General features: G+C 33.5%; 3 protein-coding genes across 6 annotated transcripts in view; all 3 read right to left on the minus strand.

Annotated features, from left to right (window-relative positions):
* Window positions 1-5,492, minus strand: part of LOC123312910 (kinesin heavy chain) — a 30,866-nt gene extending 25,374 nt beyond the window's left edge. For all 4 annotated transcript variants that reach the window (XM_044897491.1, XM_044897488.1, XM_044897489.1 and 1 more), the window contains exon 1: window positions 5,210-5,492. In XM_044897491.1, the coding sequence (XP_044753426.1) occupies window positions 5,210-5,356 (147 nt within the window). In that variant the 5' untranslated portion in view covers window positions 5,357-5,492. The remainder of the gene's footprint in view (window positions 1-5,209) is intronic.
* A 1,016-nt stretch (window positions 5,493-6,508) lies between these two features.
* Window positions 6,509-10,938, minus strand: LOC123313853 (sorting nexin-29). Its single transcript, XM_044898929.1, has 10 exons — window positions 10,698-10,938; window positions 10,330-10,636; window positions 9,986-10,121; window positions 9,661-9,770; window positions 9,485-9,607; window positions 8,137-8,795; window positions 7,624-7,816; window positions 7,344-7,516; window positions 6,840-6,967; window positions 6,509-6,741 (listed from the first exon to the last, which is right to left on the minus strand). The coding sequence occupies exons 1-10, from the start codon at window positions 10,698-10,700 to the stop codon at window positions 6,669-6,671; spliced, it is 1,905 nt and encodes a 634-aa protein (XP_044754864.1). The 5' UTR covers window positions 10,701-10,938; the 3' UTR covers window positions 6,509-6,668.
* Window positions 10,939-11,468: 530 nt separating this feature from the next.
* Window positions 11,469-14,921, minus strand: LOC123314187 (S1 RNA-binding domain-containing protein 1). The gene is made up of 9 exons (XM_044899310.1): window positions 14,811-14,921; window positions 14,368-14,757; window positions 14,076-14,311; window positions 13,870-14,023; window positions 13,649-13,826; window positions 13,113-13,392; window positions 12,786-12,985; window positions 12,534-12,723; window positions 11,469-12,321 (listed from the first exon to the last, which is right to left on the minus strand). The coding sequence occupies exons 1-9, from the start codon at window positions 14,814-14,816 to the stop codon at window positions 11,628-11,630; spliced, it is 2,328 nt and encodes a 775-aa protein (XP_044755245.1). The 5' UTR covers window positions 14,817-14,921; the 3' UTR covers window positions 11,469-11,627.
* Window positions 14,922-14,929: the final 8 nt, after the last annotated feature.

Raw genomic sequence — 14,929 nt, forward strand, 5'->3', positions numbered from 1 at the left:
ACAACAAATACACTATCTTGATGAGATAGACAAAGATGTCTGTCTATGAAGTCTGTGACGAACGAGGAAGGTCGTAAAATTTTATGGGATTTTTATGGCCGGTTGCAGTTGTGGCTCGCCAGTAAGTACGCGCCTGTAAATCAACAGCTGTTATTTTGTAAACAAGCTGATCGGACAGCATTCATTGTCTAGTAGGCGCTGTTGCCAAATCGTAAACTCGAAACCAAGCGATTTAAATTTTAAAACCCCATATTTAAAGAATGATTTTCAATAGTTTCCGCGGTGCATTGGAAAAAATCATGAATGAAACTCATAATTATTCAGTTTAAACTTGCATATGATGTGATAACCCAAATTGAGGAGAATTCCCCATTGTCTGCAAGCCGTTAATTTTTCAGCTTACATTATATTTTACTTACTTCTATAGAAAAACTCAATGACTCAAGTTCATTTACCTGACTGATAATAAAGCTGTAACGAGGTGCGTGGGATTCCCCCGACTTTACTATCGGTTATCCCTTATTCCACTCCCAAGGGGTCAAAACGTGGCAGGCCAGAGCCCTTTGATCTACCTATACCTGAACAGAGAAAGTCTCGGTAACACGATGCAAAGCCAGAGTACAACCGAAACCGTTTTATTAGTATGTACACTGGCATTCAACTACCATTGTCATAATTTTGAAGACTGTATAATGCTGACTTTGAGGCGACAATTTCGGCTGGAATTGAAAGCTTGTCGAATTACAGGCTTGCCTTCCACCATTTCTAATACCTTTGGTATTTACCCAGGTATTTACCATTTTGTAGAAAATGAAAAATGCTCGAACAGGTCAAAGTAAATCTTGTCGGTGCATTGCAGGCGCAGAGTGGAGTATAACCAAAACTATTTAGATCTATACGTATCTCACATTGGATTAACAAAAATGGGTAGAGTATTTATAGGAGTTCGAAGTTTTGGCGCGCATTTTCAACCGTTAATAGGAAAAAAGCGAGATCAAATGAATTTAGGATTTTATATTCTGCTCTTTTTTCGCTCCTGAACATAATTTTCAAAAATATTTCATGCCACACTTTTTGCTCACGGCGTATAGTCACTGACTTCATTTATAATAAAAACTTTTGGTCAATTGGACATTTTTCTGAACATAATCAGTATTTTTTACAAAGATTGCGTATTATTCAATTCGATATTGTCGTTTTTGAGATTTTCTTTCATTTTATTAAGTAAATTATCGATTTTTGTAGTTCTGGATGTCTTCATTCCTTTTGATTTAGGTATTTTATTTTTGGTTGACTGTTCATATTCACATTATAAAATTTCATCTAATTAAAAAAAAAAAATAAGTAGGGGCCCCAAATTTTGTTGCCCTTGGGCCTCAGATAGGTTGTTCTGCCACTCGTCGTATACCATAAATATGTGCATTGTTGCACGCTTTTATCCACCTACAAGTTCTGTCCAAGTTTCGCGTCCCTCCCTCCAAAACAAAACGCAAAATGCCGTAACGAGCAGCGAAACCCAAACAGAAAAGTCGTTACTAATTACGATTACTCGGGTATGGTGACACAGTTTTCCTGTCTTTTCTTATAACGTTCCTCAACCGTAGGCAAAACATCCGTGCCAGATGAGGTGGCAAAAAAATTAATCGATCTACCAGAAATGCATCACAGAAAGAGTGATCTCCCAATGAGGTCAACGGATTGAAACAATTCCGATCTAACGGAAACAATAGACATTTATTGTTGCGCAACATGAGGCTAACGACATACTAATGAGCAATCAATAAGGAAATCAACAAACATTACTATAAAGTATCAGGTGGATGGGTAGGAGAAACCACTGGAAAAGAATATCATCTCCATCTAGACGCAGAATTTACAACATCTCATGAAGAAAACTACCCTTTTATTTGTCTTTTAGCTAAGTATCCAGAAATGCATATACGGTTTCAAAAAGGGCATGTCCAATAAGTGTCTCTTAGGTCCGTTGGTTGGGGAAAACACATATTCTCTTTTGATCGTCTAATTTTGACGTAAATATAGTCATAAATCAACATCCTACTGATTTAAGTTTCAGAGTTGAAGGAGAGTCCGTTAAAATTTGATGATCCATTAAGATATCCTCCATGATTTCCTTAAAAAATTACAGTTTCAAGTTTTAATGGTGCATTCAATCCTAAATCTTAATGAATGTTCCTGCAACTTGTCCTAATTCAATAGGAATGTTTCTCGAAACATCTTTATTTCACACACGAAAAAGTTCATTTTTCAAATACAAAATTCTGTATTTTAATATGACCATTAGAAGAATGCAAAAATCTTCATCTATGTTATGACAACGCATTCAAGACTATCTTGACGTCAAACGAATTAATATATCCAGAAACTTGAGTATGGAAGAAGCCAAAAATGTGATAAAATATAGGGTGTCCCATTTTAATATTTCAAATAACGAATTTTTGCTTAACTTCCGATAAAACCAGAAATACCACCAAAACGAGAACATTGAACAAGAAATATTTCAGAGAAAACAAACTCATTCGGTTCTCTAGATACTTCTAGTGGACACTTTACAGCTGTATATGTATACAGCCACTTGAAGTCTTTAAAGACCTGTTGATTTTTTATTCTAATATAATTAATAGTATTTAATCGATTGGATGTAACAGATAATTACAATGCTAATTTTTTTATCAGTTAATTGTGCTTTTCTATTATTGTGCAGATTCTGCTGCCTGTAGAAGAGCTTGATACTGTGAAATGAAATTCAATAAGAAAAAATGAAAAATATTATGTCAGCTTCTGTTGAATTGTTGATATGATGATCAAACGCGAGATCGAAACCCACAATGAAGTATAAGTCTGTATTATAAAATTTTGAATAACTAAGCACATATATCTATAGTTTGCTGTATCGATTTCACCTCGAAGGTTAGGAAAGATTTCAGAATATCCGAGTATTTTCGCAGTACAACGAATTTTTCGAGTTACATTGATATTCGTCAGCTCTCTTCGGTATTTCGCGCTTCTTTTCGGTTATACTTGGTTGATCTAGAAGGGTTGTTGATTAGAGCGAGGTGTAGAGCTTTGATGAATGCCTACGAGCATTGTTCCAAGGAAATCCCGCCGCTATCTCCACAAAATCGAAAAAAACACAAGTAACACCTACATCCACCTGAATCTACATCAGCGAAGATTCAAGGTGGGTGTCATGCCCACTCAAATGTGTGGTGTGGTATTCATTCGTAAACAATCATTGAATTGCCCCATTCCACTTATTGAACATGTAAAACAAAACTCAAGCATTACACTCCTTAACCTCAATTAAGTATTGTAATACGCTTCTAAAATAGTTATTAATTATAGTGAAACTACATATAATGCATGGTCAAAAGTTTTTTATACTTGGAACTCATTGAATAAGACAAAATTCTTTTCATGTCTGTCCAAGAAAGACTTATCATTATCAATTGAAGATGATCCTTACTATTGCCCAAAAAATATATAATAAAAGAAAGCTTACAAAAACGTTGTTATACCATCGCATTCTTCCATTATTCTTTCTATGGAAGAGTTATTCCCTCTGGGTCTAACACTGAATGATCAATTTCTCCCGAGAATTGTCTCATTTCCAATAAAAGTGTAGAAGAAACAAAAATAGATGGGCACAAACGATTTTGGAAAAATCAATTGTATTGTTTGTTTTAAAATACCCATAATTCTCAACTCTTCATCTAGTTCTTGATCTTAGTTTTTGGGGAAGCTCTGTGAAAGCGCCGTATAGCTCTGCTCAATTTTAAATATTCATTTCGCAACATGAGCGCAACAAATGGAGGCTTGAGCTCAACAAGCGATGATCATGCATCATTATCATTAAGTATTATTACATTTCGGAGAACGCAACTACGAGTAGGTATTACATATAGCACTCCACGGACCCAGTCAGTTGAATATAATTAGATCTGCAGCTGATTCCTTCTTTACTGATTTCATGGAAGATGGGCACTCATAACACGATACTTTCTTTTGGATAAATTAAATAGGCTAGTTCCACTAGCAGAATATACGAGTGCAACCAAAACGAATTGATTAAAAAAAAACAGAAACTCATACAGTTTACTTCACCTACTATGAAGGAGTTTTAAATTCTATACGAACAGGCATCATTCGTCACATTGAGGAACCTAGATTCATTAATTATAATCTGATTTTTCATTTGCGAGAAATCTTACATGAGCTTCATCTTTATTAATTTGACCGGGAGAACATGAGATAACTGCGGAAAAATTAATGGGGTTTCTACCTACGTGTATATAGAATGGATAGCTGCAAGAAAATCAACAGAAGAACGATTCGTACGAGATTCGTACTAGCATAGAATAAAAATGAAATGCCAAAAGATGAGCTTAGCAAGGTTATATCAATATTGATCTGTCAACAGTATGAGTCATCACACTGAATTAATTAAATGAGATATCAATGAAAATTGGAGAAAGCAATTATTCTGATTATCATTTCCGATTTCTGACTTGCACAAGCTTTAGTGACCTGAAATTTCATTTGAACAATAGATGAAAATAGAAGAGCGCATTTTAAATATCTTGGAGAAAATGAAACAATTTTCTGGGCAGTCACAAACAAATCTTCGAACCATATCAAGAATGAATTCAACACCGCGTTTCAAAAATAGGAAATTGTTCCATTGGTTGAATTCATAACTGTGAGTTCTCATGAAATATTCCCAATTAAGCACCTAACCATTGAACCATTCAGGTGTATATTTTTACTTCACTTTGGTCAAACCTGGTATCATTACAATCCACCGTCTGTAGCTAAATAAATAGAATCGAATTTGAAATTTTCATTGGGATAATATTCTTCACCTTTTTTTTTGTTGATGGAAACATAATAAGAGGCAAAAATCAATGCCTTCAGTTCAAACATTTGAAAAGGATCTGAAGGATGGAAGTACATAAAGATTGATTTTTCGCTCTGCGTTGAGATTGTATTGTGGGGTTTGGAAAATACTCAATTGGTTCCCATTTTCTTTCCTCGCGGTGTTAAAATTTCGTGAAAAACGTCAATAGTATATTTTGATCTCACACCAATAATGTTCCAGAGCAGAAAATATACGACGAAGACGGGAAATCAACAAAACAATAGTTGCTCCATATGTATCATTCACAACCCAGGAAAATTAAAGACAACTTACCGCAATGGATATACAGTTGTCTTCACCACCTGATGGAAACTTAACAATGAATTTTGACCCAGCCTTTTCCTCTGAATCATTTAGGGGTCGAAACCTACACACAACCTTAATACTATCCTCAGCGGCAATTTCACGTTCCCCTGACATTTTAAAGCACTTATAACTCACAGCTCAATAAACAATAAGTAAATAAAATACTATAAATTATACATTTGTATTAAAAATATTACATCAACAGACGTTCCCTGCACTGGCAGACAACCATCTTGACAATTCTATCAGAATTTTCGTCAATATTCGATGTTCCGAAGTTCGCGATATTCAGCACAGAATATTGACATCAATAACTTTTTTAGACCTTTGCGTGCGCAGTTATTTTCTTCTTTTTTCATTTTACTCCACAATCTGGGCTTTCAAGCCAATTAGATTGATTGACTACTTAGTTTTCATTGAAAATGTTTAAAATTTATCTAAGAAAGATCACAAGAGCCCTAATTTTTTGTAAACATTTAATATGACTCTATGATATTTCCATAGATTAATTTGACAGTTTCTACTTATATTAGTGTTCTGTGGTTTCTACCAGTAACGTCATCTGACAACATTGAACTTCCATTGATAGGTTCCCATCAAAGAGGTTCCCATAGAGTTCAATGTCTGACAAGTATTCAGGGTTTTCTATGATCATAATCTGATATTTGTTGTAACAGCTGATCGACCCAAGAAATAATTTAACTTCAAAAAATTATCAAAATCGTTGGGTGCGTTTGCCGTTGATTACCAATTGCATCACATAGGACAGGCAAAGAGTTTCTTAGAACCTGTATTTGTAAAAGTTTGCATGCCCTTCGGGAACCAAAACAGTACTAGAGTGAACTTAGCAACGGTTTTCCAGCCACGGTTTCTGACGTACGGTGCTTCGATGGCGCGAGGCGGAGTCGACCGTGCGCGGCGTAGCAACAACGATTCTGATTTCGTTTAGGGTTGGTTAAGCCATAAAGTAAGTCAAGATGGGTCTGTTCTGTGGGTTAAGCTGGCTGGTAATATATGCCTAACCCAGAGACAATGGAGACAACTGTCTTGTCTCTGCCCTAACCCCTTAAATGGTTTTTCGCCTGTCGAAAAATTATATTTCGAGGCTTTTTTCTACTGTTCCTTGAAAAAACTTGTTTGACAATCTAGGATGCTAGTAGTTTCATGTCATTACTTGAACAAACATTACAGTTTTTCGAATTGAAAAATCTATGAGAACCTGCAAATGATGAGAAAATTTATTTATTTCTATAAATAATCAAACAATGATTTCTAAATATTTTATTGTTTGCTTATGTACATATTATTGGTATCAATTATAGTATATAACGATTCTGTAATAAAATATAAAACTTAAATATTTGTAACAGTTCGTTAAAGTCAATATACTGCATTCTCATTGATTTATTAGTATTATTGAGTATTATTACAGCCCTGTATAATGATTCTCGTTATTTCTTCTAGTGTTCCTGGCTGTTGGTTCATTTTCCTTTTGATCTCTAAAAAATTGTGAAAATATTGTACTTAACATCCATCAAACTTATAATTCAATTAGATATAGCCCGTATAGAATTGCGATAAAATAAATAACACTTACTTGAAGAATGAAAGATGTTGCTCCAGTAAATGTCGACTGGAACAATGAGATAACTCAGGCCAGTGAGCCAATATTCTCCTGAGGTAGGTTTGAAGCCTTTTTCTTCTGCTTTCCACTAGCGATGCGTCCTGTACAATTAATACATTTATGAATTAACTTAGAGAGATCAATCTACGATACAGTTCTAGATTTTCATTTTTTCCTTGAAAAAATAAAGAAGCAATGAACAACGGCATAATTAATGGGCATTCTGTAATCATACTTGATTTCTCGAATAAAAATTATATCCGTAAGTAGAATGAGAAAATGCAACTGAAGTCTACTTTCGATTTTATTATACCATTCAGTATCAATTCTTAGTTCAGATGATGTTTTTTCAGTTTTTTTAAATAATAAAATTGTCCTTTATGTTCATTAAACACCTATGACATTTCAATATGAAAGCATCAAAGTTTCGAAGTTTTGAACTGGAAGTTGTTAATAGAATCAAGTATAGCACGTTACCTTTTTTCCAATGCTCTTCTTTGGCGGAAAATCAAAAAATGCAATAGCAGGATCTACTTTCTTCAAGTCCGTGTGTAAGGCATGAAATTGAGCGTATCGCCTGTAAATATTCCACTCATCATTACCAGCCCTTAGAAAAATCTGATACACATGGTGTGAATTGGAACCAGAACCTAGAATAATAATAATAATATGGAAGAATAAAATATGAATTGGAAACTTCTGAAATTATTAACCAAACTAATCGGTAAGCCTGCAACGTCTCTTAGAAGTTAATTACCTGTTAAAAAAGCAGATGGTATCCACACATGCACATTCGCCAAACTATCTTCTAAAGTAATCTCTTCTGGAGAAATAGGACCTGTCAACATTTCTAACTCAGTTTTCAGGCGTTCCAGTAGTTGATCTTTTTCACATATTACTTGTTGTAGATGAACATTGAAATCCATAAGTTCTGCATGCATCTCAGCAACCTATGAAAATAACATACAGAAAAAACATTAGAGTTAGAGTGAAATTATTGATGACAGATAATTTGTAGTAGGATTTTTTGAACTATTTCAATCCTTTTGGATACTTTATTCAACAAATAAGTGTATCTGAAGAAAAAACCTTTGTTTGATAAAAAGAAATTCTCTGAAAATGGCTGGCAATTGTTAGCCAAAACGTTTGGTAGAATCAGCATGATGGAAGTAGCCCAAATAAATTACACTGTTGTAGGTATAACTTCAAAACAGATAAGTGAAATTATAGAGCAAAATACAAAAATCGATATTAACAATATTCTGCATACCTGGACCAATTTCCTCTCAAAAATTTCAGCTTCGCTTTTATAATTTGGCAGTTCCTCAATTTGATCCAGATCCTCCACATCTGGATCTTTTCCCAACATTTTCAATACACTCAGGTACTTATTCACCTGTTCCTTCAAAGTTTCATTCTCCCTATTTAGAGATTCAATTTTTTCCCTGAATCTTTTTCGTTCTTCTTCATTCTTAGATTCAACTGCAGTCAATACAGCACTGATATCACTTGGAGCTTCAACCAAATCATCTGATAAGTCAGAAGACCTATCTTCCCTTCCTATTTCGACAGAAATAGGGGTTAATTCACCGACCTCAGCTTGACTGATGGGAGTTAACGTTTCTGGAACTTCTGTGGAATATTTCGTGAATGTTCCACTATTTTCCACTGATAATTTCCTTTTTATTTCAACCGTTGAAGGTTGATCTGCTTTCTTGGCTTCCATAATGTCAAGCGTTTTATTTTGGTCCTTATTGGAATGTGCAGTTGAGTTGAATGTGTACTGAGTTTCGTTCAATGAGCTTGTGTCCGAGGATAAGCTTCCTGAGCTTGAAGGGATACTAGATGATAATAAACTATCTTCCTCAAAAGATATGAATTGTCGAGCAACCTTCTTTTTCTTTTTTTCTTTTGTATTTTTAGATGGATCTGAAAATTGATCAAATGCATTGTGTTTGTAGATTGAACTGAATTAAATAAAGGATTTTGGAATAAAACATTATGATGAATTAAGCTTAAGTATTATATTATAATTATATCTCTGTACCTGACCTTTAATCAATAGAAGTATATTAGTAGGTAAACTAGTCAGATGGTAGATCTACAACATTGGTAGATACAGTTTTCAACAAATGCAATTCGTCCAATTGACTAAACACATAAATTAAGTATAGAAGATTAATGAAACACAATGCGAAAACCCTTTAAAATAAACCTGTAAAACCCATTAAGGAATATTTATATTTTATCCTTAAAAAATGCGATCTGTTAGAATTGAAAGAAAACCTTGAAAGATGGCAACTTTGACTGATGAATGCCCTGTTGAATGAGCGCTCATATATACGGGTCCTTTCAAAAATATAATCTGATTTTCAGCTATTTCTCATATTCATTGCGTATCAAGAAGTGATGCTGAAGATGTGGTTGTGCCAATAATCAGAAGCTCAGTTGTTTTAAACTACATCTACAGCATTGACTTCCTTTCATGTCAGGATTCTCAGAATTTACAACATGTATCCGACAAATATTTTGATGATAATTTGACAGCCCCTGATGTGTTTCATCACATCTCCTGTTATGTAGATTAGTATTAAGAAAATTGTTAACCAATTACTCACCTTGTATTGGAGCTTCAATAACAGGTTCAGATTTTGAAAGGCCACTGAGGAGTTTTTGCTGGCTATTCAAATCATTCAATTCAACTTTATCTATACTTATAGCAAATAATATAGCAGCTAAACCTGAAAATCGATGTTTGAGAGATAATCATTTTTTTGCAAGTTTTGGTACTCACCAGCTGCCATATTAGGCAACATAGAGCTCTTTTCATGATCTCGTAGTAATGCCCAATCTTCATAATATATCTCTAATGATTTGGTATCTCCAAGCAAGGTATTGATATATCTGAAGATTAAATAAGTGAATCTTCATCAGATATGATCAAATTGAAGCAATGACAAAAACAAGAGTAGTCAAAGGAAAACCCTTCAATAAGTATGTATATAATTTAGAAAATTCTCATAATACATTAGATAATCAATAATTCAAAATATAATTCCTAGGGATTCATTTAACTTATTGCTCAATTCCATAGATTTTTAAATTAGCAGAAATCCTACCTTTCTAATGATCTTTCATTAAGAGTTGAACGGATCCAAGCCCTTCCTTTACCAGTATCTGTGTGGATATTTTTCAAAACTGTATACCTCTCTTGTTCATGCCGAGTTAAATGATTTCTTATAAAGGGCCAAAATGCTAGTAAAAAAAAATGCATCAAAATTTAAATGAAACAAGTTATAATTTTCAGCTTCTTAGGCTCTGTTACTCAGTTCAGGTTTAAGCCAAGTTTTAAGGTGATGATCCTAGATCAATTTTGTCAAGTTGAACTGGGATTAACCTTGGAATCAGCTTAATCGTGGACTTAAAAACAAGGCCTAAAGTTCTAAAGCAAATCTTAACTCACACAATGGTTCATTCCCAATTAGCAAACTACTAGCAACAATTCCTGAAACTTGTTTCAAAGTAGATGTTTGTGGGAGTTCTAATGGTTTACTTCTTAAGCCATGAGATAAAACCTGCTCTAACGTTAAACAAAGAGCAATTACACAACTATCAAATTCTGTTGCAAGCTCTGTTTTTCCACCAAACCTCTTCTGACAATTTTGCACACATTCCAATAGATGTTTGAGCAAAATATTCGAATCTTCCGACTTGTTCGTGTTCTGGCTGGTCAGTGATGTAGGAATAACAGCAGACATCAGCTTCATTGACTATAATATAAAATATAATACTGAATTTTGTGGATTATGGAAATTTCTTTTTTTACCTTACCATAATTTGTCAAGGTAAAACAAAGTAGTTCATCACCACGTCCAATTATCTTCTCACATTTTTATGAGCAACGAGGGGGATTCATTATCGAAATGGAAGCACAATTATCATAGTGGTATTCAAGGCAGTGAGTCAATTACGTGCTTATCAAAGGAAATTAGATATTCTGGTAAACAATTAGTAATACTTTTTTGACAATGGGAAGACAACACAAATCAAAACAATCAACAATGACGGTCATCACAGATTGCAGAGTCATTTAACAATGTTTCTTTTTCCTTTCAACAGATGACGTCCATTTTCATAAGATTCAAAAATTATACCCCTTAATAGCTTTTTCCTGAACGAATTTTGAAAACCAGGAAAGACGTTTAAAACTGAAATCTATAGTTGAAAACAAACTCATATTTAGAAAAATGTGTGATTTGAGTTGAGGAACAAGTTTTTGCCTTCTGACATCTATAGATGGCAGCACAAACGCAAGAAATTTTGTATTTTTCCTCTTAAAACTAAGGAGATATCCTTGCTTAAAATACCGAATCGAAACTTAATAGCTAGTTGTAAATAGATAATATTGAACTTTCAACTCTGAAACCATTCACAATGTAATGTTGGGTTCATGTTATTTTCCTAACTAACTTATGCCAACTATCTAACCAATCTGGCAGCAAAGAGGAACCTCTCTATTAATGAAATATGAATTTTTCAAAGAAAATAATGAGGACTGTTATCAAGTCTATACTATGACTACATAAGAAAAATTCATTGTGTAGTGTATTCGTTTAATAACTAATAACTCAATAACATAACATGAAATGACTTAGGATCATACATCCACAGCCAATCACAAACATTTACAAATAATAAATAACATATTCAGTTGAAGATGCGAAAAATATTTATGTTCCTCATCATAACTAATTCCTCAAATTATTGAGACATTTTCAAAAATTTCAGCCCAATTCGTTTTCGTTCCAAATCAAGATCGATTACTTCAACCTCTACCCTATCCCCGATTTTGAGTTGAAACCCTTTGAGTTTACTAACATGAATTAAAGCATTCCATTTCACTCCAACATCGACGAAACATCCAAAATGAGTTACATTGCTAACTCTTCCACTCAAGACCGTACCAGTTTTCAGATCTTCAATACTTGTTAGACACTTTTTAAACAACGGAGTGATGTTCAATTCTTTTCTCAGATCATGATTCAAGGGCTTACCCAAGGCTTCTAATATCAACTTCAAAGAATGTTCGTCTGTTTTCAGCTTCACTGATAATTCAGTTTCATTCAGTTCACTCTTATTTACTGTCTCTATGAAACTTCCACTTCCAATATCTTCCTCCTTCAATTTGAGATTCTTCAATAATTTCTTAGCAACAGCATATGACTCTGGATGTATTATTGTACGGTCTAGTTTGGTTGTATTCGGGGTTGCATAAAAATTGTACTCTTCCTCGATGTTGATAGGGCCAACTCTCAAGAAACCAGCACATTGCTGAAATACTTTTTCACCTATACCTTTCACTTTTAAAAGTTCTTTACGATAGGTGAATTTGCCATTTTCTTCACGATACTGTATGATTCGTTCTGCTCTTTTTTCTGTTAAACCGGCTATTTCCCTTGAAAAAAATTAAATTATGATACCATTGAAATCAATTTAAGAGAAGAAAATTTCAAATTATGTCTTTTAGATATGAATGTTGGATAACAAGACAAAGTGAAGTGATGGTCTCAGTTTTGATACGATTTTCAAAGAAAATCAATCTCAAAAAAATTTAATGAATGAGAAGACTCGACTCCGACATGATCTACTCTATTTTCATCAACTCACTTTAGTAAACACTTCGATGCAGTATTTAGATCTACACCCACAAAACTAACACATTCTGAAACCACTTCATGCAATGCCTCATTGAGGTGTTTCTTTCTCAGATCATGTTGGTACATTCCAACTCCTAAATGTTGTGGTTCCACCTTGACCAATTCAGCTAAAGGCTCTTGAACTCTTCTTGCCAAAGAAACTACAATATAATTGGAAATTTTCAATGATTTTGCTGTAAATTTAGAGTAAATTTATTCATACTTGCGCTGATAATATTGGGATCCAGATCAGGAAACTCTTTTTGGGCTTCAGGGCTACAGGAATAAATAGAAGCTCCATCTTCACTAACAATGGTATAAGTAACCTTCAGGGGAGAAAATATATTGGATGTTATTAGCTCTGACAACCAAGATTCAGTTTCTCTACAGGCAGTTCCGTTGCCTAATGCAATGACTTCACATCTGTAACCAAAAAGTGGTTACTGTGGGACACCCTATATATTAAGATTCAAAATGGCAATAAATCCTCTCTAATTATCCTGCCAAGTTTCAATAAAAATAAATGAATTAACCAACATCCGAAACTCACCTATGTTTAGTGAGAATATCCTTCAAAATACATACAGCTTTATTTGAAACATTCTTAGAGAAAGGATGAATGGTAGCTTTAGCTTGTAAACTCCCAGTTTCAGATATAAGAGCTAATTTACAGCCATTTGAAAATCCAGGATCCATACCTAATATATACTTTCCTTTAATTGGATTTGCAAGCAATAATTGTTTGAGATTTTGGCTAAATGTTTCCATTGCAGCTTTTTCCGCCATCTGTTTGAGAGTAGATCTAGTTTCTCGCACGAGAAGAGGTCTTACTGAAAATACTCACTCATCAATAGTTGAATCATGAAAAAGTTATAAGGTTTGTTCGTAGAGTGGTTTGAAACGGTTGTGAACTGTACAGAGCAAGCGCAATTCCATTTTAGGATAGCGAAAATCCATTTGCGCTTGCTCTGTACAGTTCACAAATGTTTCAAACCACTCTACGAACAAGCCTATAAGATAATATGGCAGAGTAAAGAACGACAGCGCATTATTAAATGAGTATAAATATTATGATTGATGACTTACCTAATCTAGTATAAGAATCCTCAACTGCTTCTTTTAATATCTGACATCGGTCCTTACTTCCTGATTCCATTTTAAATTTATCTATGCAAAATTTATTGAATTTGTTAAAAATGATATCAGGTATATTTAATTTAACTGATAAAACTTTCTGGTTTTCTGCCCTATTTACAGCTAAAATCTAAATAGAATTACATTGAATCTTCAATGAGAATAAAAATTACCTGATGAGGCTTTATATCTATTGATCTGATCTTGAAATCAAAGTATAATTTGTATTTTGACACATCTATATTTTTATTTTTTTGAGTTGATTGGTTTTTCTTATCTTTCTCATCAATCTTTTTAGTTTCAATCATAAAATAATGTTTTGTCCTCCTATAATTATCAAAAATTATATTTTAAACAATTGATATAAAGGTAATCTTACAGATCTCTCACATATCCCAAAACTTCTGTATCATTAGCAATTATGGATGCTATAATATGAATAATACCCTTTTGTACTTCTTTAATTGATTTCAATCCTTCCTTTTCTGGTTTTATGTAATAATGAAGATCTTCTTGACATACATTATTCAAAATATTGTGGGCAGGTGCTTCTAAACCAACAGATTTTGCCCTTTCTGCTAAACTTCTTTTACTTTCTGGTTTAAATGGGGCAAACTAAAAATAAAAAATCAGTATCTATATCAAATACTAGTATTTCCATAAGTCCTCACCACATGTTCAAGTTCTTCTACTGTTCTTACAGAAGCTAAAGAATTTCTCATATTCTTATTTAACTGCCCTGCCTTTTCTAAAGTCTTGGCAACACTTTTTAATTTTGACTTCAGTAAATTTATTTCTTCATACTGTTCCTTAATAACTCTCAGTTCTTCAGGAGTCATATTGTTTATCATATTCTTACGGTATCTTGCAATGAATGGAATAGTATTGCCATCTTCTAAAAGTTTTATCATCGATTTTGCGACATTGGGTTCAATACATGTTTCTTCAGACAAAAGCTCAAAATCCTGCCATTTCGGATGAATATCTTTTGCAGCTTCGACATCATGTTCAGTTTTTGAACTTTTAGAACTTTTTTGAGAATCAGATTCACACTTCCTTTTCTATAAATTCAACATTTTGAAATGATTAGGAGAAGCAGGAAATTTCAACTTACAGGCATTGTCAATTATTTATTACAAAATAGACACAAATTTTCGCTAATTTGCTTTTCTCAAAATTATACCATCTGAAAACACTAATTTTAAAATCTTACCGGAAAAATTCGATGGTTCT

Source organism: Coccinella septempunctata, chromosome 5 (genome assembly GCF_907165205.1).
Source record: "Coccinella septempunctata chromosome 5, icCocSept1.1, whole genome shotgun sequence".
NCBI classification, from domain to species: domain Eukaryota; kingdom Metazoa; phylum Arthropoda; class Insecta; order Coleoptera; family Coccinellidae; genus Coccinella; species Coccinella septempunctata.